The sequence below is a fragment of the Patagioenas fasciata genome, chromosome 8, assembly GCF_037038585.1.
Source record: "Patagioenas fasciata isolate bPatFas1 chromosome 8, bPatFas1.hap1, whole genome shotgun sequence".
In the NCBI taxonomy this organism is placed as follows: domain Eukaryota; kingdom Metazoa; phylum Chordata; class Aves; order Columbiformes; family Columbidae; genus Patagioenas; species Patagioenas fasciata.
In genome coordinates, this window is record NC_092527.1 from 25,368,599 (window position 1) to 25,396,164 (window position 27,566).

Here is a 27,566-nt window from a genome sequence, read left to right on the forward strand (position 1 = left end):
TTTTTTCTTGGCCCTTAACATTAATAACTTTTATTAGCATTGCAAAAAGTGCTGTTCACAAGCCAAGACCCCTGGGGGCCAAAAGCTGTTTGAGTAGAAGAAAAAAAGTTCCTGCCTTAAAGCGTTTCTCAAACTTTAATGTGAAACCTCAGTAGAGAAAAGCTCATGATAGAAACTTGCACCATGACATAGATCAAAACCTTTCTTCCCCTTAGTTTTTCTAAACTGGCACAAGGGAGAGTCTCTTCCCTCCTGTTAAAATGTGTGGTCCTCAACTAACTCCCCATAACAGACTGCAAATCCTGGTCTAGGCACTTTGGTTTTTTTAGCTGAGTTTTGTCTTGGTCTGTCTGTTGTTTTTTTTTTTTTTTTTTTTTTTAAGTGTTTGGTAGACCACGGCTGCATTTTCTCCTGGGGAGGAGTCTCCAGGGCTGGAGCTCAGAGTTACAGCCCCCAGAGCTTGCTCAGTGCTCCCTCAGAGGCTCCTGTACCTGCCGTGTGCGCGTGAAAAGTCACAGTATTTGTTCTGAGTGTTTTAACTGCGCCTGGCACCCAACAGCGAGTGTCTGGGGGAGTCTTGCATAATTTAAAACCGAAATGGAAAGTAAAGCGGTTAATGTAATTAGCACCTCCTAATAAGCTAAGCTTGTTTTCTCTAGTGCTTCTCCGGAAGACTCAGATCGCCGCAGGGAAGCGCTGCTCCCGGAGCCCGGCCCGGCCCTGCAGCTGGAGCGGCGCTGGACTCCCGGGCCGCTGCTGCCTCAGGCCCCTGTCCTGGCTGCGACCACTGGACAGCTCAGTGCAGGCTCCGAGTCCTCCCTCTTCTGCTGCCTCTCGGGTGGTGTTTGAGGCATAAATTACGTTTCTGTACGTTTTCCCTGAGAAGGACCAGCGCCTTCCCCTCGCCCCCTTAGACTACACGTCCCAGGAGCCACTGCGGCTGCTGCCTCGTGACCGCCGTTGTTAGCGAGGGGGCGCTGCATCCGGGTCTTGCCCCGCGCACGCTCCGCCGCCCCGCGTCTTAACGACCACAACAAGCACGAGCAGCGCGCCGCGGCCCGGCGGACGCCAGCCCCTGACGGCGCCGGGGGCACCGCCTCTCGAGAGCGCTGATTGGGTGAGCCGCATGAGAACGGCCGCCCCATTGGCCCGCAGGAGGACGCCTGGCGGGGATGTCATAAAGGCCAGGTAGGCGCGGAGGCTGCCGGGGAGTGAGCGGCGGCTCTCGGGTCTTGTTCGTCTCCCGCGGCGGCTCCTCCTTCTCCGTGAGATCCGCTGGGGCTGGCGATCTGCTGTGAGGCGCGGCGGGCGGGGCTGCACGGGGGGAGAGGAGCCTGGTCTCCCCCCGAGCGGGCCCTGGGGTGGCAGGTGAGATGAGACACTCCCTCTTCCTCTTGCCGGCGCGAGTCGGCTCGGCGGTACCGGACCTTTGGGAGTGCTGCTCCCTCAGGGGCCCTGCGATGGGAGTGCTGGCCGGGGCGGGGGAGAGGGGCGGTGCTCCAGCCCCTTCCCTCACGCGGCCCCGCCGGCGTGAGGTGCGTCCCTGGAGGAAAGGGAGGAGGTTCCCCGGGGTGGGCTGGGGGGCCGCGTCCTGCTGCGCGGTGAGACCGCCCCGAGGCGCGGGGGTGGGGGGCAGCTGCTCCCACTCCTTTGTTTGCGGGCGCGGGGCTGGGCTGGGTCCGGCCTGCTGCCCTGGTGCGGGGCTGGACCGGGCCGGCGGGAGAGCGGCGCTACCGGGGAGGCAAAGCTGCCGTCTCCCGCTCTGTACGCCCCCAACACCCCTTGTCTTTATGTATTTCTGGAGTTTTTCTGTAGCTCTGACCCTGCTGAGGGCTCAGCCCTTGTCAGGAGGCTCTGGGCATTAATATCGCAGATCGGGTTGTCATGTCAGTCATGCAAACAAAATGAAGACAGAAAGATAGTAGGTAGGACCTGGAATGCTGTCTGAAACTGGAGTCCTAGGACTGCAAGGTTACAAATATCGTTTGTGGATTACTGTTGCATGACCTAGATACTCATTTACTGCTTCTTCATAGCAATTCTTCATCAAGAATAATTTGAAACCATTTAACAGCTATGTTCAGATGTTGTTAGAACTATGCTTGTTTGCTTTATAGGTGAAAAATCCCAAACATGAACAGCAGCACACCACACCTGTCCTCAAAGGTGACTTGGCTAGAAGTGGAATGTTTCCTGACAGATCTTCTTACAAAGAAGTTGTAAATCCTTTGTAATGGCCAACAAGAAAGAGCCTCCTTTTTTCAATGAAGACAAAATGGGACCATTTCGCTACAAGCTTCCTTTTTATGAAACTATGGAGCTCTTCATTGAAACGCTCACAGGAACATGCTTTGAACTGCGAGTTTCCCCCTTTGAAACAGTTATTTCTGTGAAAGCTAAAATACAAAGACTGGAAGGTACTATTCTCTATTATTTCAGCATAAACTTCATAATGTTAGAGGAAGTCTTGTTTTGCGAACTATAATTGCTAAAATCAAACCAGATAATTTAAATGTATAAGCTAGACACTTGATTTATGGATTAAGTTTAATTGGAATTGACTTCTTCTATTCTTTGCTTTTTCTATCAGTTCATGGCTTAGGCTTGACTAGAATAGGTATACTTTCTTATATATCATTATTAAGATAAATTTTAACAGTCTGCAGTAAATTATTAATTGTTCTGACATTATATGGGATACAGTATTTTTAGTGTTGAAAGGATTCTCTGGAGTAAGAAGTTTGTTAACTAGCAAGATTATAAATTTGAGTCTTGAAGTACATCTGTATTGTAGCTGAGCATACTTTAAACTAGGTGCGATGGCTGTTGCATCTTAGGTTAGTCAGTTTATGATACTGTAGTCCCAAGAGCAACTGCAGTGCAGGTGAATCCCAAAGGCAGCTTGAAGTTGCTCATTTGAATATTGTTTAGGTGAGTGGTCTTTTGTTGGTAGAGGTCTGGCTGAGAAATGCTTTATCTTAAAGTGATGAACTTGGCACACCTTGCGAAGCGAAAGCCTCCTTTAAGTTACAAGGCCAGTCCCAGTGCTAATGCAAGGAGAAAAGATGTAGGTTAGTCCTCTCTCAGCCTTTTCCCTCTATGATGAGAATAATCCTCAGGAAAGAACGTGATGTGAAGTATGTGCATATACATACTTTAGCTACTTTGTAGCATTGTATCCTCTTTCTCACTTTGGAGGAGGTAAAGCAAGTGTATAGCTGCACAAACTGAGAGTACCAGAGTTGCTAATTTTAAGAAAAGGGATCTTCTCTCCCCAGTATACCTGTCCACATTTTTTCACGCTTCTATCCATGTGGAACCCACCCTCTGGGAGATGTAATCGATGCTTTAGACTTGAATCTAATATGCTCTCTTCCTCTTATGGAAATCTGTGCTAATGGATGGGGATAAACAAAGTCTTAAAATACAGAAGAATTGCAATGATAGAGGGGACTTCTAGTAAGGTTGTGCAGTAGAAGCTCCACTATGCAAATAACTAGAGCTTACATCAGCGTATTTATGTGGATATGCTTTTGTTTCCCATGGACATAGATGTAATTAGTCACAAGTCATAGAATGTGTTGAGATGCATTGGAGGCTAGAGGTGAAACAAGAAAAGGAAAGGGGTTTTCTTCATGATATAATATAGGTGTAGGAGAAATGCAAGCAGACGTGATTAAATACTAAGAGAGAATTAAAAGGGAGCATAGGCAACAGAGTACAGCAGAAGGCAGGCTGGCTGGACAGTGTAGATGAGAGTGAGCTTTAAAGGATGCATGAAGAGACCAATGGGAGATGTGAGGTAGAGGAATTTGAATTTCTTGTGGTCCAAAATGAGAGATTGCAAATAGACATGTTGAATTATATCTACAGCTTATTATTGTTGGTGGGCGTTCCCAGCTCAAAAAAGTATCATAACTTGTTAGAACAGCTCAGTAATAAAGTTGTAATATTGCTTATTCAGAATTTTGTTCACATGTTGTAGTTCATAGGATGATAAGGTAATTAGTGACTTATGTGCTAGCTGTATAGATTTAACTTTTAGTAAATTTCATTAAAACATGGAAGATAACAGTTCACTGGTGCTTATAATTGAATTGTTAAAAGTCGGTTGAAATACCTGGATGTTCCAGAACAGAGTTAAAATATCTGTAATGTCCTGATTTATGGGAGGAAGAATTAAAACAGATTGGTTGACTATGTGTGAAGGTGACAGACATACAATGACAAATTAGTGTTGTGTCGCATGTGGGGTTGCTGTTACATATAAAAAAATAAACAACTTTTTAGTGACAAAGTTTCTACTATAGTACACAAATTCAAGCAATGAATCACCCAGGTGGAGCAAAAATCCTAAAATAGTAATTTTGTTGTGGTGATTTAGTATGGGAAGCCAAAAGCTTAAATCTGTTTCTGCTCCTGTTTTTCACTTTTTCTTACTGTATCATGTCACCTTTCATGGGATGTGAACCTCTCTCATGTAACTTACACTTGTACCTGGAGACTGTCACCTATACTGTTGGGAAACTACAGGGTCCCTACTATGTGTATGATCCCTTTGGACTCATTTGAGTGTTGAGGATGATGGTGTGTAAGCATACAGAAAGACAAGCTTTAGGAAAATGATCTGAGACCTGAGATCTTCAAGAACAAAATCTAAAATCCTATTGGAAGTTAACAAATTTGTTCAAATGCCAGTAATGCCTCTAAATGTAAGAGACTAATAATAAAGATCAGTTCATCTAGATTTAGTTTTGTGAACAACTGGAATATCAATAGCTGTAGACTGCATTGTGATAAGAAAGGATAATATGGATGGCATGTTAGGAATTTTATATACTTCTGATACTGTTTGTGATTCTTGGTGCCTGTTTAATGATCTGATGTGGAAAGGGTTTGTTTAAGACAGCTGTAGTAGACAGTGGAACCTTACTAAGAAAGAGTTCCAGATATCTAGCTTTGTTTCCAGTTGGTTTTAGTCAGCAAAGAATATGGATAAAAAATTATAAGTTGTAATGCATCTGAAATTCCAGTGCAAGTCTACTTGTAAATTGAAGTTAAAGCAGATCTGATGTATGTTTGGATCAGATCCAGACATTTGTCCTCAAATATGTTCCATGTGAAGTAGGCACTTGGTCATCCAAAAATTTAGATTTGTTATCATGTTGACTTTGGAACCACCTAGGGTAAGTCACTCCTAGTCTCAGAGTCACTGAATGAGCCTTTTAAAATGGTACACTAGAGAAGAAACACCTCCCTTTGTCTCTACTGGTGCCATAAAAACTAGAACACACACAGCCAACAGCATAGCAGTGTTGCCAGCATTGCTGCCTGCTCCATTGGTTTTACCTGCTGTTGATTATTTGTATTTGAAAGCTGGATCCTGTATTGATGGACATGGATAGGATAGTACCGGAGTGTCAAGCTGACATGAAAGACTGAGCTTTAACTTGTGAATGAACTTAAAAATAGCAGGGTTTCATTGAAAGAGGAAAAAGTTGTTGTTTGCTTGTTTGTTTGTTTTAAACTGGGAATATCTCTTCTTGCTTCCTTCATTGCACAAGTCTTTGTAGCTGGTGGGCTGGAGAATGTTTTGTGATTTTCATTTGGAAACACCAATTACTATATTGAATTTTATAGAAGGAATGTTCAGATACTGTGTTCCTAGTACTAGTTAATTCTTTCATCTGTTAAAGAACCATATATAATACCTGTAAACATGTTTGTTCAGTAGGATAGGATTGAGTCTCAGGGGAGAAGGTGGTGTTTGGGATCTGGTGTTGGTGGTATTATTGTTATTATTAACTTGCGGGAGTTAAATTTCATCCTACAGTATGGAGTGTTAAGGCCTTCATCTAAATAGCTACCTTTAAAATAAGAAAAACAACTCAGTCATGGTTTGTTCAGTGACTGCAACTGGATTTTGTGATTGCATATGTGGCAAGGTATACCTTTTTAGCTGAAAATTTAGGTGTTCTCTTGTTCTTCTATTACTGCAAAGGGGAGAAACAGAACTAGCTTTCAGAGCTTATCTTGATTTGGAACGCTTGTGTTCAGGTGACAATGACAGATGCAACTATAATTTTGTTGTGTGTGTAACTTCAATTCATCCTGAGAGTTGGTGTGTGTGGTAGTAGTTTTTTGGTTGGTTTTTTTTGTTTTGTTTTTTGTGGGGTTTTTTTGTTTGCTTTTGGTTTTTTGTCTGTTTGCTGTCATTATTTTGCTGGCTATGTACAGCAGCTTCGAGTTGAGAGGAACTGAGTGAATATCAAGCAGGCTTCTTCTGAATGTTGTAACTTCTTTTAATATTGTGTGAATTCAGCGTATGTTGTAATGATATTTATTACTGCTTGCATTAGAGAAATAGCTATGTTCCTGTTAGGATGAGTAAGTGAATTGCACGAGTGTAAAGAGTTTTTAACAGAACCTATCTTGCTTTTCTTCTGTCTGCTACTTTTCCTCTGTCTTCTGCTTGGTCATTTGCCTGTTTACTGTGCTGATGGAGACTAGAAGTTCATGAAGCTTTTTTAAGCTTATGCCTTGTCTGAGCTGGGAAGAATTTCTGCAGATGCAAGCCTGTGCCTTGGTTAGAGCAGCGTCTGGGAGGTGTAAAGAAGGTCGCTTCTGTCAGGAAACTTTGTGGACCTGGATTCAGTTACTGGTGATTGGCTGTTGTTGCAGCCTCCCCTTGGTCAGTCCTTAGGATAAAGCACAGATCACTACTGACCGCCATTTACACTAATGTGGATAATTGTCATGCAAACGAAAGTTGGTGGGTTTGACAGTTATGCAAACAGTACTGCTGCTGTAAGTTGTGGGCCTTTGCACCTCTTTGCTTGTGCAGCTAGTTTGTGGGGGAAGACTGTCAGCCCAACCTCTCTGTGTAAATGTTTAAGAAACTCTCCTGCAATTTCAATGTTGGATGAAAGATAACTACGTTGTTTGAACTTTGAAATGTTTGTGGGTTTTTTTTAAACATAGTGACCTTCTACTCACAACATTAAATCAAGTTTGTTCCAAAATCTACAAGGTTTTCTTTCTGGGTCAGACTTGACCACATCAGTTTGCCTGGTGAGCCTGTTTATCATGCCAGAAAGGTGAGTGAAGTTTAAGGATGTATCTGAAATGCTGATTCTGAGACAGGATAGAGTACCTACTTCTCTCCCACTGCCTCCTCCCATCTAGCAGGTCAGATAGGAGGCACATCTGCAGCCATTTCAATAGGCAGCCTGCCGATTCTTCTGTCCTGGAGCATCACCTGGCTAGCCTACTGCCATTTGAGCATCAAAATGTAGCTTATTGCCTGACTTTCCTCTCTTGTCTGTACCGATTTGTAGCAGGTCAGTGATACGCTTATGTGCTGCTTAGGGGAGAGGCCATAGTGGATGGATACCTGGCAGTTCTCATTATTATTGCCAATTTTACATGCTGATCTCATGCGCGAATGTCTCCTCGAGGAAGCCTTACTATAATCCAGAAAAGGGACAGCTAATGTGTATTTTTTTTTGCACCTGAACCTATAAAGCACCTACTGTTTCCTTAGTGTATAAGAACAGAATTCTTAGAAAGCAGTGTAAGAGAGAATTAGTAATAAAGGCTTGTCTGTTTCTCTTTAAAGCAGTGTATAGTCTTTTCATCTGTTCATTTCATCAAAAATACATTGTTAGAAGAACGAAAACATGTTTCACTGCAACACTGCTAGTTGCAAGCCAGCCTTTTTAACAAGCACTCAGTTTATCAAAGTAATTGGAAATTGCTCCTTGGAGGCTGCTGAAACCATAACAAATACAGACAGTAATGACTGTTTGTAATCAGAAGACTGCAAAACAACACAGAAAAGAACTTCATTGTAGACTCACTGGCTCTTGCCAGCTTGTTCTTGTTTTGCTTACACTGCAGACTTGAAACATAACCAATAACCAGTTATTAAATAGCTGACAGTGTAGTAGCAATTATGTTAGTCTACTATATGAACATATTCCCCTCATAAATGTCTTGTGGACTTCAGAGGATACAAGATTTGCATTAAATGCCACACAAGTGAAGTTGTGTTGGTCGTTCATAAAAGAGAAGATATAGAGGTGAGCTGTGGTGAGAAAAGGAAATTGTCATCTTATCTAAAACTTAAATATTAACAACAGCTCCTCTGAAGTGCACTCCTTCTGTGCAGGGATGTCCGCTTGACAGGTATCCTCCTTGCCTGTTGAATCTGCTTGGACTTTCACCAGAATCTGGTCCCTGTTTCTTCCTTGCTGGTGATGGGTGTTGGTAGCTTTGTGCCCTTCCTCCAGCTAGGAGGAGGCTGCTTAACTGACCTGTTGCCACAGCTTGCTCAGCACTCTTGCAAGCCTGGGGAGGTTGAGGTGTTTTTGGAAACCACCTGGAAGACTCTGATCTCTGTGTTCATCTCTTCCTAGCTGTTTTTTGTGAAGTCTTACAGTGTAGCACTGCTGCTGGCATCTCCTTTTAACATGCAGTGAATAAAAGTATATGATAAGGTTACACTAGCATAACCTTTTGGAAATTATAATTATAGCTTTTGCATCTTAGTCTGAGGAGTAGTGTTTAGACCTTTTTGAACGAGTAGTTCTTGGTCTCTATAGATTTTCATTTTAATTACAATTTGTCAGATATGCGCAGTAAGATCTTAATTACCTGGATTTCACTAGACAAATTGAACAACAGTACTTACGATGCTGAAGGGAAGATTTTATTTTATTTTTCTTTTCCCCAAAGGCAAAGATGACAGCTCCTCATCTTCCCATTAACTTTAATTTTTTGGAGGTTTTTTTTGGTGATCAGAGATGCCTCGTCCTTTCGTAACTGTCCTGGTTTGTACTCTACCAAGAATTTGGAAAATGACAGTGTTCTAATAAAAATGTATGAAGACCTTAGCTTGCACCAGCTTACGCTTATTATCTTTAACATATATTACATATGTATCTAAATGAGTTGACTATGCAAGCAGGAAGAAACGAAGTTCATAATTGTGTAGAATACAGATTTTTAATAAGTAACAAATAATCAGTATGCTTGCTTCCTTTTGCTAAAAATAGCCAAATCTGTCCCAGAACTTGAGCTGAAAATGAGTATTAGTGGATAAAAATAATAAAATGTTTTGATGGCCTAAAGAACACCCACAACAAAATAAATGTTTGTAGTATGAAGTTTGATTAACTTCTATGGTACTATATTGTACGTGTGAACTTTCAGGTTCCACACCAAGCAGTGATAAAAACACACATTTGTCTCACCCGTATTAGAGCTGCTAGGAGTTACCTTAATGCGGCCTAGTCTTTACTGTGAGTAATACAGAATATCAATCTGTGGTTAAATTATTCAGCAGTTCTGTAGTCAGAAGTGTCATCCTGTTTTTCCTGTCTGTAGGCATAAAGCTCTGAGGTGCAATTAGCAGGGCAGGGCGGCTGGGGGAATCCCTCCTCTGATGCCTGGAAAAGAACAAGTATCCAAAAAGCCTGAAGCAGTTGAATGCTCCTGCAGGTTCCTTGTTGACCCAAAAGATAGCACTCTGTGTGTGAGCACAACACTACTGAAAATCTTAACTATTTGGGAAGTTGGATGTCACACCTGAGGGCTGCTCAAGTGCCTGTTCTTGTCCTTCCTTTCTTCTTTCCCCTGTGGTCCCCTTTCTTGCCTCTCCTCTTTTAGCCCCATGTTCTTCAAAAAGCAAAACTCCCTGAAAACCCTCCCAACAAACTCAAATGTTAATACTCTTTTTTGTTTTGTTTAGGTATTCCTGTCTCTCAGCAGCATTTAATTTGGAATAATACGGAACTGAAGGATGACTATTGTTTGAATGATTATAAGTAAGTGTATAATAAAATTGCAATGTGTGTTTCGGGATGATTGTTAGCAAAAGCAATAGAGAATGCTACAAAAATTTATTTATTGTTATTTACAGCATTTTAGAAGGCTGCACTCTGAAGTTAGTTCTGGCTATGCGAGGTGGACCTATTAACACTAGAAGAGGTAGGTGTTTACACAGTTACAAAATAATGGTTTTCCTGCAACATCTTCCAACTGTAAACAGCTTCTCTTAGAGAAGGATTTTAGACAAGCAGACTTCATTTCCAAATTCATTGGAAAAATACTTGATGAAAACTGAGGGATTTTTTCCCGTCTTCCTTAGCATACCAAGTACAGTGTCCTTTTCATTTTGCTTAGGCTTAGTTTAACAGTTACCTTTGTATGTATAGAATCATCAAGCCTTAAAATCAGTGATTTTTCACCGGCAGAAAAAGAGATACTGTAATATCATTATATAAAACCTGGGTAGTAACAATCAGGCATTGGTTTAATGCCTGGGTAGTAACAATCAGGCATTGGTTTAATCTGATGATAAGCTGGTTTATATGGATCCTCTATAGAGGAAAGAAAATGGATAAAATCCTCTTGATAATTTTCACTTGGAAAATATTCAGCATATCTTCTAGGTTGGGAATTCCCATTGTAAACTGAGCTGAGCTCTTAAAGGTGATCAAAATAATAATAATGGCAATTTGGTTTTATTCTCCTTTTCCTTTTTGTAGTTCCCATGGAAGACCCTATCAGGGAAATGGCTGAATACATGGATCCCAGTAGAGATGAGATCTGGGAGAAAGGGCCATCAAACAAACAAGTTACCTTCTTAGTATATCGAGAAGGAGATCAGTTGAATTTCTTCCGTGTGGTAGACCGGGGAGATGGCACTTTAACACCATTATCTGAATCTTTGAGGTAAAGCTGGTTTTATTCTTTATTATTCAAAAGGGGAATGCTGTATAATTGTCAGCTTTATTTGCTGACTTTACCGAAATAATATCTGGAATATGTCTGGAATATTGGAAGAATTGTGCCCTGAGGGCTACTAGAATGCTGTAACTTGGTGGCCTAGCAATACAGTAGTATTTTGTGGTCACTGTTCATGCTGACAGTCATCTGTCACTGTGTGTGTCAACAGAGTGAGGTGAAGCTGACCTTGTACTTGAGGCAATTTTCACAGGAGAGTCAATTTGTCAATGAAGAGATTTAAAACTTTTATTAAGTATTTACTCTTCTGTTTTAAGGCATTTGTTTAGTTTTATAAACATCTGTTCACAGCATAAGCTTTCTCTTTTGTATGGGTATGACTTGACCAAGTGATTATACAGGAAGATAGTAGATGGGCAGTGCAAAATCCCGAAAGGGTTTGTCTGAAGTTTCAGAGAAACTGGGGGAAGGGAAGAGAGGTGTTTTGTTTTGGGGGAACTGGTTGTTCTTTGTTTTTTTGTTTGTTTGTTTTTAATATATTGAAATAATTGCAAATAGAGCTAGCCTTTGTACATAATTAGGCCTCAGATTACCGTTGAGGCACCAAACTTGTCTCAATCACTGTCACAAAACCAAAGTACTTTTATTGTCAGAAGAGCAAGTACGTCACTTAAGCTACTATATTGTAGTAAACAGATTAGCAGTCAAAATTGATGATATCAATTAAAAATTATTAGATTCTGTCTTTATACTGTGGCTTTCGAGTAGGTTATTTTAATCCCCTGAAGAACTTAATATTTGTACAACTCTAAGGAAAGAAGTCCTTATTCTGGGGACTAGCTGCATTTTCTCCAAGCCAAACGCTTGCACTGTTTTAAGTAACTATTCCTATTTGCAAAGTGAAAGCAAGAGTTTTGTACTGTATTTATGTTAATTTTGATTCTGTGGGTTCAGAATGATATACTTTTGTAACAGATCTATACTTAAAAACTCCAGGCTGAATGAAATATCAGTGTTGAATTCCCAGGAAGAGGTAGTGTTTGATATACAATTACTGGAGAGAAATACGAGGAAAGATACGAAGATGTCGGATTTATGATCTTTCAGCCCCTGCACTGTTTTTCAGCAAACAGCCACATATGGCATTGTGTATAGGTCTGAAATAGGTAAAACCCACCATCATCAGTAAGAACTAAGAAACTCGCTGCTGCATTCACCGTAGACACACCTCTGGAAAGAGGAGCAGACAGGTGTAATTCCTATTCCCGCTGATACACTGCATATTACTAAATTGTTGCTTTTTACCTTTTAACTCCAAAAAACACCCTAACTGATCCAAAGAGAAGGGACTGTGGATGCTGAACTGTAAGTTGATGCAAGAAGTTGTCAGCAGCTTGAACGTTTATTTTTCCGTATAATAGGCTCCCTGTTATCTGCCTACGTGTTCAAATTCTGTTTGTGACGATTTTTTTTTTCTCATTTAAAACTAGTGTGGACAACTGTGTGAATTTCTTAGTACATCTCAATTAAGTAATCCTAGTGTATAAATTAAATAATAATTTACTTGAGATTGGCTAAATGTAGCAAAGCAAGGAAATAAAAGCCAGTCTTTTGGCTCTTGCAAGGCATCATGGTAAGCCTTTCAAAGCACAACAGCATATATAAAAGCAAATTACATTGTGCTTAAGAAATGTGCTGTCACTGGTCAAACGATCTAGTTAGGTTGGAAGCCACGTGAGTTGAAAACATTGAACTCAAGCCGTTTTTCTTCCTCTGTGTCTTCTATGGAAGTTCATTTATTAGCTTTTCTACTAAAGGAGACAGTCATTGGGGAAGGGGATGGGGGTGGTGAGGAGCAGAAATCCTCATTTTTGAATTTGTTGTTATGGCCAGGTCAGGCTTTTATAGGAAATGAAAAAAGTAGCAAAGGGAGGAGAGAATGGAAATAAATCGGACATTTTCACTTGATCTTTATAGAGGAAGGCTGTAAATCACCCTGAATACTAGTGTTTTCTGCAGTCACAGTTAAATGTGTTTATATGTGTGGGCATACTGGTGACTGAGCATTTTGAGGCACTCGTTTACCAGCTTTTTTTCAGTTTTCTTACGTGTGAAGCATAATTTAGTGACTGCAGTTTAGAAATGAGGCATTGGTTTGGGTTTTGTTCTGTAGTTCTCCAGATAAAATTGTCTGTGGTTAATGGTTAAAACTTGGCAAGATGTAAATACATAAAATGATTATTGTCTCTGGATTAAAAGAAAATAGTTGAAGTAGTGGTAGAGGACTGGCAAGCACTGGTGTCAAAAGTATTTCAACAAGCTATTGATCATTTTTGAGGCATGCAGGGAAGCAGTTGAATCGCCATCCCTAGAGGTGTTTGAAAGACATGTAGATGAGGTTCTTAGAGACATGGTTTAGTGCCAGTGTTAGGTTAACAGTTGGCCTTTACGATCTAGAGGGTCTCTTCCAACCAAAATTATTGTATGTTCCAAGCAAGATCTCAAGAATGTTGACACTTATGAACAAAGTAAACTTGAAATTTGATCATTGGAAAATGGGCTAAATGTATCATGAAAAACAAGGCTTTGTGTCCAAGCTTTATAATTTTTACAGTCACCTTAAAGCAAAAAATCCTTTTGTCACTCCATTTTTCTGAGTGTTTTTGGTTCCTACGTGGCCAGAAAATGCAAGAAAAAGAATAACAATTCTTTTTACATTAGAAACAAACAAAAAACCACCACACCAAAGATGCAAGACACATCACTTTTCTTTCTATCATTACCTTGAAAGAAGTTCAAATAATTGTTATGAGTTTGTGACTTAAATCTTTGCAGAGTTAAAATTCTGAGATGTATGCTTAGTATTGAATCTTTATGAGGAGAGATATGTAATATGTATCCTGACTGTCCCCATATGAAGCTCTTCAATTTTTGGTAAGAAATGACCGGACTGTTTTGCTGACTCTTGTGTTGAATTTGCTACCATCTTGCTCTTAAAGATCTGTCTCCCAGCTGTGCTGCATTCAGAATTTTGCTGCATTTTAAGAAATGGATTTGGAGAGTCAGTGCAAAAATACTGGCTCTTGACTAAGGGTAGCAGACTATTGCCAAGAATCAGTTAAAATGCCAGCTCTAATTAGTGGATTTTTAGTACTGACTTTTTCATGACCTTTAGTTCTTCTTTGGTCTCTTCTGGAGAGTAGACACTTAAGTTAAATCTACTAAGACATTTCTATGAACACAGGGGGAATTGCATGATTTTCACGATTTCTAGATGCTGACAGCCTATTGGAAGAATTAAAACTCTCTTTAATATGTACTGTATGCAGTGTTGAAAGTGCATCAATTTGTAATGAATTGGACACTCCTAATGCTTACTTCATTTTACTGTAAGATGTTGGATGTGTGTTAGTGACTAATGTTTCATAGGAAAACTGAGCCAGATACTGACTTTAAAATATTGAGGTTTTGCATTCTGTTAGAATACAGAATGGAAAAGGGCAATGTGATGCTATAAATTTCCAGTGATTATTGAATTAAAATATTTTGTCTTGGGTCTAGCAATTCTAATCTGTTGTGTTTTTTTTTTCCAAATGTGAGTCTCTTTGGAAACCTGAACTGATCCTTTTTTTTTTTTTTTTTTTTTTTTTTTTTTTTTTTGAAAAGGAGAAATAGAATATCACATCCACACGGGTGACCCCTCCATTTCCATTTTTGGTGAGAACACCCCTCAGGATGGCTAGAAATTTGGACTTTCCTTCCATGCCAGTGTCTGGTTAATTGGAAACTGGTCAGCTTGTTGTCTGAGTCACACAGTTAACAGCTTTGGCATACCTTCAGGAGACATTTTGGAACTGGATATCCCCTCTGGGGGGAAATATATAGTGAGTGTGAACCAACTGTTAATGGTATAACAACTTCCCTTCGCAGAAGTGTGGCTGTGTTCTGATTTCAGCATCATCACTTTGCGTGAGCATCTAATAAGGAATGATTATATGCTAAAATAAATGGATTTGAAATGTCTTTATATACAGTTTTACATAATGCTTTGTCAACAGATCAACTGCGGATATGACTTTCTAGTTGTGAGAATACTCTACATTGAAAACAATTAAATTACTTGGTTAGAGGGTAAACACAAACTTTTTTTTTTTCAGTGGTGGTTCAGTTTATAACTTATATGCTGATGATGAAGATGAAACAGAAGCATCACCTTCTGGCCAACAGATTATTGAGAATTCAATTACTATGAATAAAATGAAACTGCTCAAGGCCAAGATGGAGAACATGAATCTGAGTAAAAAGGTGAAATTGTGATTTGAATTTTGCTATTGTAAAGTGCCTTGCACTTTCCTAGTACTGGCTTTTCTAAAAAGCAGGTCGGATACTTTGCGGTCTTGGGAAGTGAAGTGATCAAGGGTAGATTATTTTGTTTCTGTTGTTTAAGTAAGTGCTATTGCATAAATGTTCTGCTGATGGGACATTTGCTTTACTTGGATCTACCTGTTCTCATTCAAAGAATTCGCCCCTGGTCCTGGATTTGTGTGGGTGTTGTTTTGGATTTTTTTTTTTTTCTTCTGATAAGTAGCATTGCTTTGCAATACTGCTGCGGCAAAAGTCTGTGTTTCTCTTAAATGAAGCTTCACTAGAAATACTGTAACTGAAAAGCCTATGAAATTGAATATGGGAATGAGATTACCTAGACCATAAAATATTTGTTGGCATTCATGCCTGCCTAGGTTAACTAGATGTAAAATGAAGTTATAATGCTTTCATTGTTCATCTTGTTTGAGACCTTAAGCTCTTCTGGATAACTCTGGCGTTCTGGATTCCCTTTTCTATTCCTCTGACATGTGGCCTACTTACTAAAAAGCTTTTTCTGATTATAATCTTTGATTTTATTTTTCACATGTTGCGGTGAAGTCTAGATGGCTAGTGATGGATGAGGGAGTCAATAGAATGATTTGGTCCTTTCTGGCCTTACATTTTCTGAGTTCCTGGGAATATGATCTCAGTCAGATCTTTGAATGTAACCGTAATTCAAATACTAACTGTTGTTTTATGTGTGTTTTGGTATTTTTTTAATAGCCTAAGAAAACTGTTAAGGTGAAACCTCGTCCTCCAGTGACTCCTCGACCATCTAGTGGCTCAGTGGCTGCTGCTCGTCACCGATTTCTGAGAGTGCTCCCCCAGATCGGACAGTCCTGCCTACCTCCTCCTGGGAATTCATGTCCCTCAGAGTCTTCCCAAAACACACTTTCAGCATTGGCTACTTTGGCCACTGCTGGTAGAACAATACCATCCACAACTAATGACTTTCTGAAGGAAGATGACACTTGGCAGAGCAACTCTTGGTCTCAGTCTGTTAGTAGCATCAGGTTACCACCAAAAATATCTCGTGTTGAACTAGAAAATGCGAAACTACCTTCAAATAGCATTCTTACTCCTGTTTCATCTCTGCCTGCAAATTCAGAAAAAGCATCTGAAAATATGACCTCCTCAACTGAGGAGGATGCTGTTTTGTTTCCAAATCTAACCAATGTAGAACTATATGGAACAGAAGAAAAAATTCTACCTGAAACAGATGCTTTTGCTTTGTTAACAGAAGCAAGCACCACTGAACAGTGTAGTGAGATATACGACATAGGAAAGATGAACCCAGAACTTGAACTGTCTGATGGGGATGAAGAATCTAAGGTTGTAGAGCAGCACAGAAAACCTATTAGCAAAGTGCTGAGCACTGCAGCAACAGGGGCTGGTCTTCTCAGTACTCGTGAATTAAGTCCTCAGAAAAATCTGCTTTTGTCACCTCTCCGGTATTCGGCACAAGTGGCACGTCACAATTCTCCGAAATCACAAACACAACCCAAATGCTTTGAGGCTGGTAACTTGAGATCTACAGTCTCTCCAAACATGCTTCGATCATTGGAAGTCCGTAGTATAGCAGACTCCTCTTTTTCCAGGACTAACAGATTTCGTAGTGTGAAATTAGAGTCACTTGGCAAAAGACCTGATGCAATTTCTAAAACAGAGGCTAGGGACATCACAGGTGTGGTGAACAAGGCATCCAAAGAACCTGTGAGTTCTGTAAGTAACTTAGGATTTCTGGCTTCGCTGGCCCGAAGCACAAACCGGGAAAGTTTACAGAGTTCCTGTGGGACAGGCAGGTTTCGGACTTCTGGTATTGCACTACCTACAAACCTGCAGCATTTTCAGGAAGAAAGTTTTAGGAAAACTGCTCCTCCAAATGAAGCTGCTGAATACGTTCTAGTGAGTACTAATGTTTGCAAAGAAATTGAAGTTTTCCTGTCTTTTCTGGTACTGGCATTATGAAAACTACTTTTATGTGTGTCTATGTGTCTTTTCAGGAGAGGCAGGTGGGTAGGGGGAGGTGTGCTTAAATCCCCGTAATTCTGAAACTGTTTTCTGAGTTCCTGTTCGTGTCTTGACACTCTCTCTATCTAAACGAGTCCTAGAAGTAATTTTTCATAAAAATGAAAGTGACTGGTCAGTTCACAACTAAACTTTTTAGTTTACATAATGATAAAATTCTGAGTGTGTTTGCAGTGTCATCTGACTTCTGCTGCTCACTAATTGTCATTTATTCCAAAGTTTGCCCCGTGACTTGCACCATATGTGCCTAGCTTCAGATCTCTAATGTACTTAGTTTTGGTGTGTTGTAAAGTATGGGGAGCCTATTAAATAGTCATTTTGAGTAAGGCATTATATGGCGGAATTTTAATTTTGCGTACAGAAGTTGTCCTGGACTCTTTGTAGGTACACTGATTTCAAATAAGCTGATACTAGACTGCATAACTTTTCATTTAATTTCCATCTGCTAGTAATTTCCCTCTGGAATTTTTTTTTTTTTTTTTTTTAGTCTGCACATGGGCTTGGAATGAATGGAAGTATTGCAGCTGTAGGGAAAAGAGTAGGTAAGTAATGTGACTTAATAATCCAAGATGGCTCTTTGTTCTTTCCTGATATATCACATATGCAGAGGACAAGAATCACTTACCTTTATAAGGCATACATCTTTCAAAGTCCTTCTATAGCATGGTATAACTTCCAGTATTTTAAGCAATTCTTTGACATACAGATGTCATTTAGATCTTAGGTAGATCTGTGACTTTTTCCTAGCTTTTTTGGTACTTAATGAATCCCGCATGTCATCCGTAGATATAAACATGACTTTCTGCTCTTAAGCTTCCAAGAGGTCAGTTCTGTGAATACTTCTGAGTGTACTAAAATCAGAACAGAATGTATTGGTAGCATTGTCTTTAGGACTACAGTCTTATCCAGAAGGATTTGGCAAAAGAAAAGTGGGGAGGATCCAGTAAGGGCATGGATGCTGAAGATTACTGATACAGTGCAGATTTTTCTCTTATTTTTTTTTTTTTGTCATGGGCATAATTCTTTCTACCCTACTCTTGGTAACTGTGGCGTGCTTAATGCCTAACATTACTGAAAATGGATGTGTTGTGCCTAAATACTATTTTCTGATGTGATTAATTCTCTCAGGAGGAATGGAGTTGTCTAGATTAGTACTTTAAAACTCTTAAGACAGCCAGCTAAAGATTCGTAGCACAATCAACTTGTCACATCTTTGACTTGCAGTTTGCAGGTTTTCTTTTCTTTCTGTATGACCTTAGGAAAAGAGAGGCAGGCATGTATTCCAGGATTTTGGGTTCTAGGCATAGAGAATGAGCTAGAATATAGATCTTCAAACAGCAGCCGCAACAGGAAAAACGATGCAATTGTAACAATGTGGGAGCAAAAACTGCTAGAATAGTGGACTGTATGTTTGTTTCACAACTAGATGTGCAGCTCTGAGTTGCCAGTCGATTAATAAACAGGTCTGTCCTTACCTACCCCATGGTAAAAGAGGTGATGCTCTTATAGCCACGTCTGCATGATGGAGAAGCCTACTGTCATCTGTGTCATATTGGATAGAACTGTAAAGACGACACTCCTCTGGTGTATCTAATGTCAGACAAAAGTGTGTTTTCCAGAAGGTTCCAGACATGAGAGAGCCAAAGTTGGTGTTGTCATATAATGCAGGCTCTTGAGAGAGAGGTGGCTGGTAGTGATCCATTGTATAACTGGCCAAAGGACAGATTCAATTTACATTTAATTGTTGTAGGGACTGCCAGTGTGAGGGCAGGTGTACTGTTTTTTCTGTTGAAGTATGGTCCACAGGGGAGGCTGTCTTAAACCTCTGTCTTTTTCACAAAGTGGGCTAACTAATGCTTCTGAAATAGCATGCTTTTAGGTAACGAAATTGATAGCCTGGAAGTTTCGATGCTAGATTGCAATAGGATAGCACTGGCTGGTAGCGATGACTGCAGTGTAACAGTGGCTGCCTGGTGTTACTATTGAATGCAACTTGGTGTATCTCAGCTGAGAAATGGCTGTTGGGATTAAAGGTGTGCTGGACAAAAAATAGTTCTGAACTCATGAAGTCCCTCATGGGGAGCATCCTGACAATAGAGTAGTAGAAGCACTGAAAGAATGTTTGAGAGGATGCATTGCTCACCTTTACTGTTCTAGAGTATGGTAAATATGCATAAGCAGGTTGTGGACAAAGAGCTGCTACAGAGGCAAGGAAAATACCTTTTCTTTACGTACTCTCCAGTAATAAAGCAACAGCCAAGGATTACAGGGCAGAAGGTTGGAGTAAAGTGAATGTTTAAGTGCAGAAATTTTACAGATATCTGCAAAGTGCTTTAGGAAACTTTATAGCTAAATAGAGGCCTGTAGTCTAATAATGTACTTTACTTGCAATTAGCAGTACCAGCAAGATTTTAAAATAGTGCAGTATTTATTTGGCAAACTTGAGTTATTAGCTACTGAATATATTAAATACTAGCTACTGAATATATTAAATGCTAGCTACTCGAATACCCAGTTGATTCTTTGGAAAGCCATTGTTTGCAGTGCTTTCCCATTCACTTTGTTTTCATTTTGCGTTTTGGGAAGGCCATCAGGAGATGTGTTCCTTGATTTCTTCTGTAACTTCTGGCTTACGTGGACTTTTAACAGGTGTTACTAACGGGTCTAAGTCTTGTGTTGTACTGCCTCTTCCAAAGGTGTTCACAGGCTTGAGATATTTCTTATTTTGTCTTTTTGGGGTTTTTTTCCTCCATGTTTAGGCTTTGGGGTTCCTACCTGAAGTATCCTAAGAAATGCAAAATGAAGCTGGGTTTCAAAAGATAACATTTAACTAGTTTTGTGATCATGAATAAATAAAAACAAAATGTCTTTGCTCTCTTTCTACCTCTGAAAGCAGGTGAAGCAACCCATCTTCCACCTGTGAATGGCTCAGTTCAAGCAAAAAAGAAAATTGCAAAGCATTGCTTTCTTTGTGGCAAGAAAACTGGATTGGCAACCAGCTATGAATGCAGGTAGGCTGAGCGTATGATCAGCTGTTGTTTAAATTTAAAAGCTGGGCTAACCAGAAGGTTTTCTGTGCTGCATGGTATTCCTTAAGCGTAGCAAATCAAGAGACAAGATTCAAAAAACTTGCAGTTCTCAGTTCAGCAAAACTCTAGGAATTAAAATTCAGGAATGTTGTAGCTGTTCTGCTGTTCATATGTGTGTTCTTCCAGGAAAATCAAGAAATGCAAGATAGCAAGAAATAAATAACATGATTACAAATAAAGAACTATGACATTTTATACTGGTGCAGGGAGAAATTGCTACAGGTTTATCTTCTGCGAAGTTCCCCAACAATAACTATATTGTTAACAACTGGAAGAGTATCTGGATTTGTTACAATTTTTCAGAAAATCTCCCTCAGATTTGGCCCTGTTACAACACACCCACGGTTTGTGAATTTATATAAGTTTGTGTTTCACAACTGTGTTATTTTTACATGTTTTGTATTTCTTGTGAGACTTCAGTCGTCTTTGAGCATCTCAAAAGCAGAACACCAGAGTACCAGTCCTCCAAATCATGACTTGTAGATGATACAAGGAGACTTCGTGCTTGGTGGTGATCACTGGAAACGTCAACAAACAAACAAAAAACACTGCAAACCAACCAACTAAAACCTTTGTTTGATCTTTGTTCTTAAAATATTGTTTCCCACGAGAAATTATTTGCTCAGTATTGTTTCCTGGTTTTGGGATTTGCTGCACCGTGAGGGCTACATTTGAAGCTGATCTTGGTTCATGCCAATTAACAGCAAAATGAACAGGACTTCTGCCATTGGGGAATTGTGTTGGAGAGTTTCGGGGTGAGGAACTGCCTCCTTTGCTGACTCTTCAGTCTTTGATTTTAAAACAGTTGTGTACAGTGCACACTTTCCTGCTGAGCAAATAACTGCAAGCTCCTAGAAGGAGCTAAGCAGATTGATTAAGGTTAAAAATGAAGCACAGAAAAAGGGGGGGAAATCGCACATCCCCCAAGAATAGTATTCATTCTAGTTTCAAAAGGAGCAACCATATGACCTTTTACTAGAATGAAACAAATAGAGAATACAATTGTTTGAGGGAACTGATGATTACAGGACCAAGAACCAAAGCAAAGTAAATTAATTACCAGGTACACAAAGCCTCAGGAACAGCTGCAGAGTTAATTATGAACCCGGATAGGTAGGTAGATAGAGGATTATCATCTTATAGTGAGACAGAAAGTTGGGTAAGTAATACTTAATCTGTTTCACAAGAATTCTGATTTTGAATTATGTGACTGTTTTACTGTCAAGAAGCAACTTTATCAAAAAATCAGGCAGCAGGACAGTGACATCAGTCTCCACTAAAAGCACTTGTTGAGATCAGATGCAACATCCAGAGTATACTTTTCTTCTGTGAGGAGTCTTAGCTGCTGAGCTGTCAAGTTTCAAGGCAAAAAGTCAGTCCTAACTCATTGAAATTGCAACTGATATTGGAAAGATGCACCCTTACCCAGTCAAATAGGAAGTCATGTTCCATATAGTTAGCCTGTCTGATGTCTTTACATGTGTCTAACTCTGTATTTATTGATCTCAAATGACTAATGTGAATTTCTGCCAGGGAGAATTTGTCCTGAACAAAACATCTGTTTTGGTGGGCTGAATGATGTGGTATTTTTGAATTGAAATGCATTATGTGGATTTCACCTGATGCTATTATTTTAATTCCGTGGTTTTGTCCTCTGAATTCTCCCAGCTGATTTTTTGTGAGGTCTTTAAAAAGAAATTAAATAAATCAAAGCCCATTGTTCTTAATTATTGTGTTTGGTCCTTGCTCACTGGTGCTGGGAGTACTGATCTTATTTAACTTCCCAGCTGAAGAGACTGTTGTGTCAAAAGTGCAACATTCCGTTACAAAAATGCCATTTTGTTTACCCCACCAGTTAATGTTATCAGTCAAGGATGATTAGAATCCAAGCAATTATGTCAAATAAACAAGACATGATTAAGCCAAAGGGCTCCCAGCATGTCAGAGAGTTAAAAGCTTCTAAAAGCTTGTAACTTTTGATATTCTTGATTCTTCAGATGTGGAAACAACTTCTGTGCAACGCACCGGTATGCAGAGACTCACACCTGCACCTACGACTATAAGAGTGCAGGGCGAAGGTATTTGCAGGAGACCAATCCCATCGTTAGTGCACCAAAGCTTCCCAAAATCTAACATGGTTGTGCTGCATGTGGCTGCTCTGCCATTGAAGAATTGTATTACATTGAGAGAAGCACTTGCTTAGACTGCATAATTTTGCCATGCTCCGTATTTAAAGATTTGCCAAGTAACAAAAGCACATGAGGATGCATCCTGTTGAAGAATAATGTGAACACTACTGCAGTTAAAACTTTTCTTCTTTAGTGAATGAAAAGTTAAATATTAGTTTTTAAAAATTTACACTATGGTTTTACTGTTACTGCACGTTTTGTGTTGTGTTTTATATTTGGGAAAGCTATTTCACTAGACAAGTCTTTAAAAGATGCACTTTACTAACTTTATTTACTGTAATAACCAGACTTGAGGGGGTGTTATGATGAGGGTGTCATGTAATGTCTTCTGTGCTCTTGTGTTTTTTGTCCATTGTGTGTTATCTTTTAAGTTATTTCACTAGGAAGATCCTCCTCCTTCCCCTTTCTTCAAACTGCCTGTTTTGAGTTTTTTAAGGGGGTAGTTTGTTCTGCCCCTCTGTTCCATTCAGATTGGCATTCATACACTGTATCCATTCTGAAAATTGCACATCATGTTAATCACATTTTCTTAAAATAATACTGTTTATATGGCAAGTTTGTTTTTAAATTGAAAGTTCCCCCTTTGTTGCCATTAAATATAAGGAACAACTTATTTTAACTTTTTTTGTAATGCTAGATTTTTTTAAGACTTCACAACTTGGTTTGTTAAAATGTTGAATGCTGTTACTGGAAGAAATTCTAATAAATATTAAATTTTATTATGGTTTATGCTCTTATAAATGCACAAAATAACTTTTCCTATCTTACAGCATGCTCCTAAATTAAAAGTTGGGCTTTGTTATAGGAGGGAGGGGCTATTCTTTATGTTTTCAGAAGCACCGGCTCATCTCTGTTCATACTGAAGCTGGTGTGAAAATTCCCACCAACTTTGTTAGGAATAGTGTGGCCAACAGCATGTACTTTAAACAAACTGCTCGAAGTCTTACAGATACACTAGCAAAGAGGAAATGGGTGTTGAACAAATGGCATGTATTAACCTGCAGCCTTTCTCCACGCCAGCTGCTACTGAACAAAGGCAGTTCAGTACTTGCATGAGACACATCTAATGAACACGTAGCTGCTGGAGAAAGTGGTGTTGGAAGAATATACCTTCTGCAAGCCTTTCCTCTTTCATTCCCTTTTTATAAGTTTATGCTGCTTGAGGTGTTCTAGTATAAACAGATTAATAGAAGAACCTACGACAAACCACCAAAACAAAAGAAACCCCTCCACATTGCGTATAGACAATTGAATGTCACGGTCCCTTTCTTGCCAGAGTTCTTCAGCTGCATAGCTGTTGTGATATTAAAATGATCTGTGCAGCATTCCAGTTGAACAGTAGCAGCTGATGAGCATGGCAATCAAAAGCTGGCCCAAAAAAAAAGGAAAGATGATCACTGAAAGGAAGCGAAGTTACTTGAAGAATTCTCTTCCTTGGAGAAAATCCATTTCATGTAGTCTGCCTGAAACCTTTTGGACTTTTTCAAGGAGTAATGACCTTGGAACAAAATTTTCAAAATCGTTTTTCTGCGCAGTGATAAGGTAAAATGGTAGTTCCGTGTGTGTGACCTCTAGGCTTATTTCTTCTTACTGGATAAAGTTGCACCAAGTATGAAGAACATGTCATTACTGAGCAGTGTTAGATACTGTGAGCGTGCCTGTAGTTTTTATTTCGTCTCCACCATGGGACAACATTTGATGCTGAAGGAAAAGAATAAGGAACAGGGCCAAAGTACTGGTGTCTTCCCAGCAATTACTTATTTGCAGCTCAGCAACTTTCTTAAGACAGAGGTATTAGTTATCTTGTATGTACAGCAGAGATTTGGTAAGAAGTGGAATTAAGAGAATATCAGGTGTCATCGTGTAGCCTGATTTTTGCATTAGTATAATTATTAGGAAATTATTTTACAGTGCATTAGAATGGCTGTACTCAAATTTTAGGAAGGCTACATAACTAAGATATGTGGCAGGAAGTCTCCAAATAAAATCTCAATTGTGAATCTCCCTTTCTGCATATGCATAATGAAGTGCACAACAGTACTTTTCAGAAGATGCAATTTAGTAATCTAATTTCCACATATGTAGCTTCTCATTTTTATTATACCTCATTTTGATTATACCTCATACAGTCTTTATTTGTGCAGAACTCTTCTGGTTTTGTTCTCATCTCCAATACTGTGTTATAGACATTCTTATTTTCAGCCAGTAGTACAGCCCTAAGAGCACTGAAGTTTGTAATGAACTGTTTTAGTTGCTAATTTGTATGCTATTGAGTTTTACCAAACCCTGTGTTGGACTGTGCTATGGATTACTTACTGTTTACTGTGTAAACTTACCTAAATGGTTTGGTTTTCTGAGTATTAGTCAGTGCTCTGTGGCACTATGCATCTGTGTAGACAAATGTTTAGCTTTTGTGTGTTTGTTTGTGTAATTAGATTGTATCATAAAGCATTTACACAACGGAAGTTTAACAATTACTTTTTTTGTGTGCTTCTCTATCTTCCTGTCAAGTGTTTTTGTATGACTCTTTTATGCTTGAGGCTAGGCTCTTGTTGAATGACCTCTGGGATTCTTGGTGCCACATTGGTAAGTGCCACAAAGGTGTCAGATCTTGATCTTGAATGAAGTATTTCTTTTCTCTGAAATCTTCAGAAGGCCATGGTGATAAAAATCTGTCTGCAATCCCCATCTCTATTCAGTTTGCAACCCCCCAGGATGTAATTGCACTGGTGCCTTCTGCTAACAGTCTTCAGTTGTAGACAAGTCTGGAATTGTTAATGCTTTATATTACAAAAATGAAGTCTTTCTAGCTTTTTTTACATATCATGAATTAGGCACTTTGGTTTCTTTTCAAGTACTTCCAACTTTCATAGTGGGGCACCGTCTCCTGGGTGTAAATTGTGTGTTTGGAGTTTGTGTGCAAGGAGTTGCTTCCTCCTGCAGCTTTTGTGTTGGGTCATGTTTGTCCAGTTTTTATGTATATCAGGTTCATCTTTAAATGCATTTGACACTTTCTCTGGTGTCTGTGTAAGCACTGAGCCACAGCTGCTCATGTGAGGACATTCACATAACTAAGAAGCCACATGAAGCTGTGGGACAGTTGCAATGAGCCTGCACTGCTTCTGATTACTGCAGTTCTTATCCTGATTTTAATTTGGGGTTTTTTGCAATATTTGCCATGGTTGGAGTGTTGAGTGGAAAACAACGAAAAAAGACAATTTCCTTACTGTAGTTATTGTCCTGTTTACAGATTATTGTCTAAAATCAGAAGATGTGCTCAATAAGATGAGCTTAGGCTGTTTCTTGTGAAGCAGGTGTGTTTAGAGCCATTGGGATATTGTGGGCTGTAGTGCCTGGGGTTTAATGTGTGGAATGGTAATTATTCACTTTCTCAGTAGAAGTTTGTCAAAACAGTTTCTTGTTCTCTTTAGCTGATTTCAATTCCTGGCTTATATGGGATGTTTCTAAGGTTGGTTATGTGTACCATTGAATGTTACAACCGTATCTGTGCACAGGTAAAAGGGACATTCCTTTTCACAATATTTTTGTCCTGCTTTTCCCTATACACACTGAGCAAATATACAAATCAAAGGTTTTGCAAGCAAAATATTTTAACTAATCAGAAATGCTTTTCTACCCCTTTTGCCAGAAAATAACAATTGCTTGAGGTTTCTGTTTCAACCATGACATGTTACACGAGAAGATGTCATTGGAGATCCCAGTCTGAGGGCAAATTCGGAATAAATCAATCAAACATACAAAATGGGGACAGAACTATGTATTTCTAATGATGCTTAGGCTATTGCTTGTTTTGATCTATTTGATATTCCTAGCCTGTCTTAATCAGTGTGATGTAGATTCCTTCATCAGGTAGCCTCTTGGGTAAAGTGTTTCAGCAAGCTGATCTTTGTACTCCCCCATTGCATTGTTTACAGTAGGGTGGATGCTTGCCATGCTTTTCCTCTGGAGAGAAATCTACCATTCCTTTTTTTTTATTAGAGTTTACAGCCACGGGTTAAAGAAGAAGTCCTTTCCTTTAGCTCTTGGGACCTCCTGAGATCCTATAGGATTTTTCCTGTTGAATCTTCCCATCTGATAAGAGTTTCGCTAAGATGGTTGTGTGGTTAAAGAACAAGTTGTACTTCAAAGCCTTTTCAGTCTTTCAAGTGATGTGCCAGATTTTCTCTGTGTTGCTCTCTCAAAAGATGAAACCACATCATCCAACCACATGTGGAACTGACTCTTTGAGCCAAGTTCTTTCCTGCAGCTAACTAATTCCATGAATAAAATACTGATTTGTAACCAGTTTCTCTCGGGACCACTAGCCACATCTTGTTAAAAGGACTCAAAGTTAGTTGTTTCAAAGCCAAGAAATACCTCAAAAGGAATGCACAATTTAAGAAAACTGTGGCATCCAACATGCATCTTGCCTTACCAATATATGAATCTCTGTCTATAGTTCAGGCTCTGCTTATTCCAGCTGTTCCTTCTCCCCGTGCACACACATTGTAATCTTTCGTGTGGCAGTCTTGGTCTCTTTCATCTTCGTTATCAGTGAGTCCTTGAATAAGTTGGTGTGCTTGGGTTTTTTGTCAATGCAACCATGTAATTTTTTGTTCTATGTTCTTTTATGACCATTGGGTGCATATTTCTTGGAGACTATTTTAGCTCAGGCCATTGTCCTGCCTTTCCCAATAACAGTTATTTAGAAAAAGAAAAATAATCCTTGCATAACCAGCAATTTAAGAGCATATCTACAGAAGCTTGCATAAAAGAAAAAGACAGCTATTCCCCAGCTTAATGTAATTTTCCACTGCATTTTGTTGGTACTCTGGCTAATTGGAAGCAATTTCTGGTGGCAGTGTACAGCATAAGAGGTAAGTTTTGTTTGTTCTTCAGTATCTTACTGGAGTGACGCTTGCCTAGCAATTAGATCTTTTTCAGGAAGAATTATAAGCATCAGCCAGCAGAAGAACGGCAGCTGGAAGTGTGGTCCACTCGTTCGTGCGTAACTTTTCTCTTTCGCGGGGCCTCGGTGACGGGGAACTTGTGGAGGTGTTCGCCGTCTGCGTGACTGCGGAGAGGAGACACCAGGGGGCAGCGGCGGCATTGAAGAACGGCAAAAGTTTTCGTTTTCTCCAATCGT

At 39.6% G+C, this 27,566-nt stretch overlaps 1 protein-coding gene across 4 annotated transcripts; it reads left to right on the forward strand.

Moving 5' to 3' along the window:
- Positions 1-673: 673 nt before the first annotated feature.
- Positions 674-24,894, forward strand: ZFAND4 (zinc finger AN1-type containing 4). Of its 4 annotated transcripts, none has more exons than XM_065843024.2 (10): positions 674-1,188; positions 2,118-2,417; positions 9,752-9,827; positions 9,923-9,990; positions 10,551-10,737; positions 14,907-15,054; positions 15,838-17,019; positions 17,630-17,684; positions 20,036-20,153; positions 22,229-24,894. In XM_065843024.2, the coding sequence occupies exons 2-10, from the start codon at positions 2,234-2,236 to the stop codon at positions 22,362-22,364; spliced, it is 2,154 nt and encodes a 717-aa protein (XP_065699096.1). In that variant the 5' UTR covers positions 674-1,188; positions 2,118-2,233; the 3' UTR covers positions 22,365-24,894. The 4 variants fall into 4 exon arrangements, with proteins under 4 accessions (XP_065699096.1, XP_065699095.1, XP_065699097.1 ...); XM_065843023.2 differs by lacking the exon at positions 674-1,188 and adding an exon at positions 1,195-1,368; XM_065843025.2 differs by lacking the exon at positions 674-1,188 and adding an exon at positions 1,195-1,368 and having other exon boundaries at positions 20,039-20,153.
- The last annotated feature ends 2,672 nt before the right edge of the window (positions 24,895-27,566 follow it).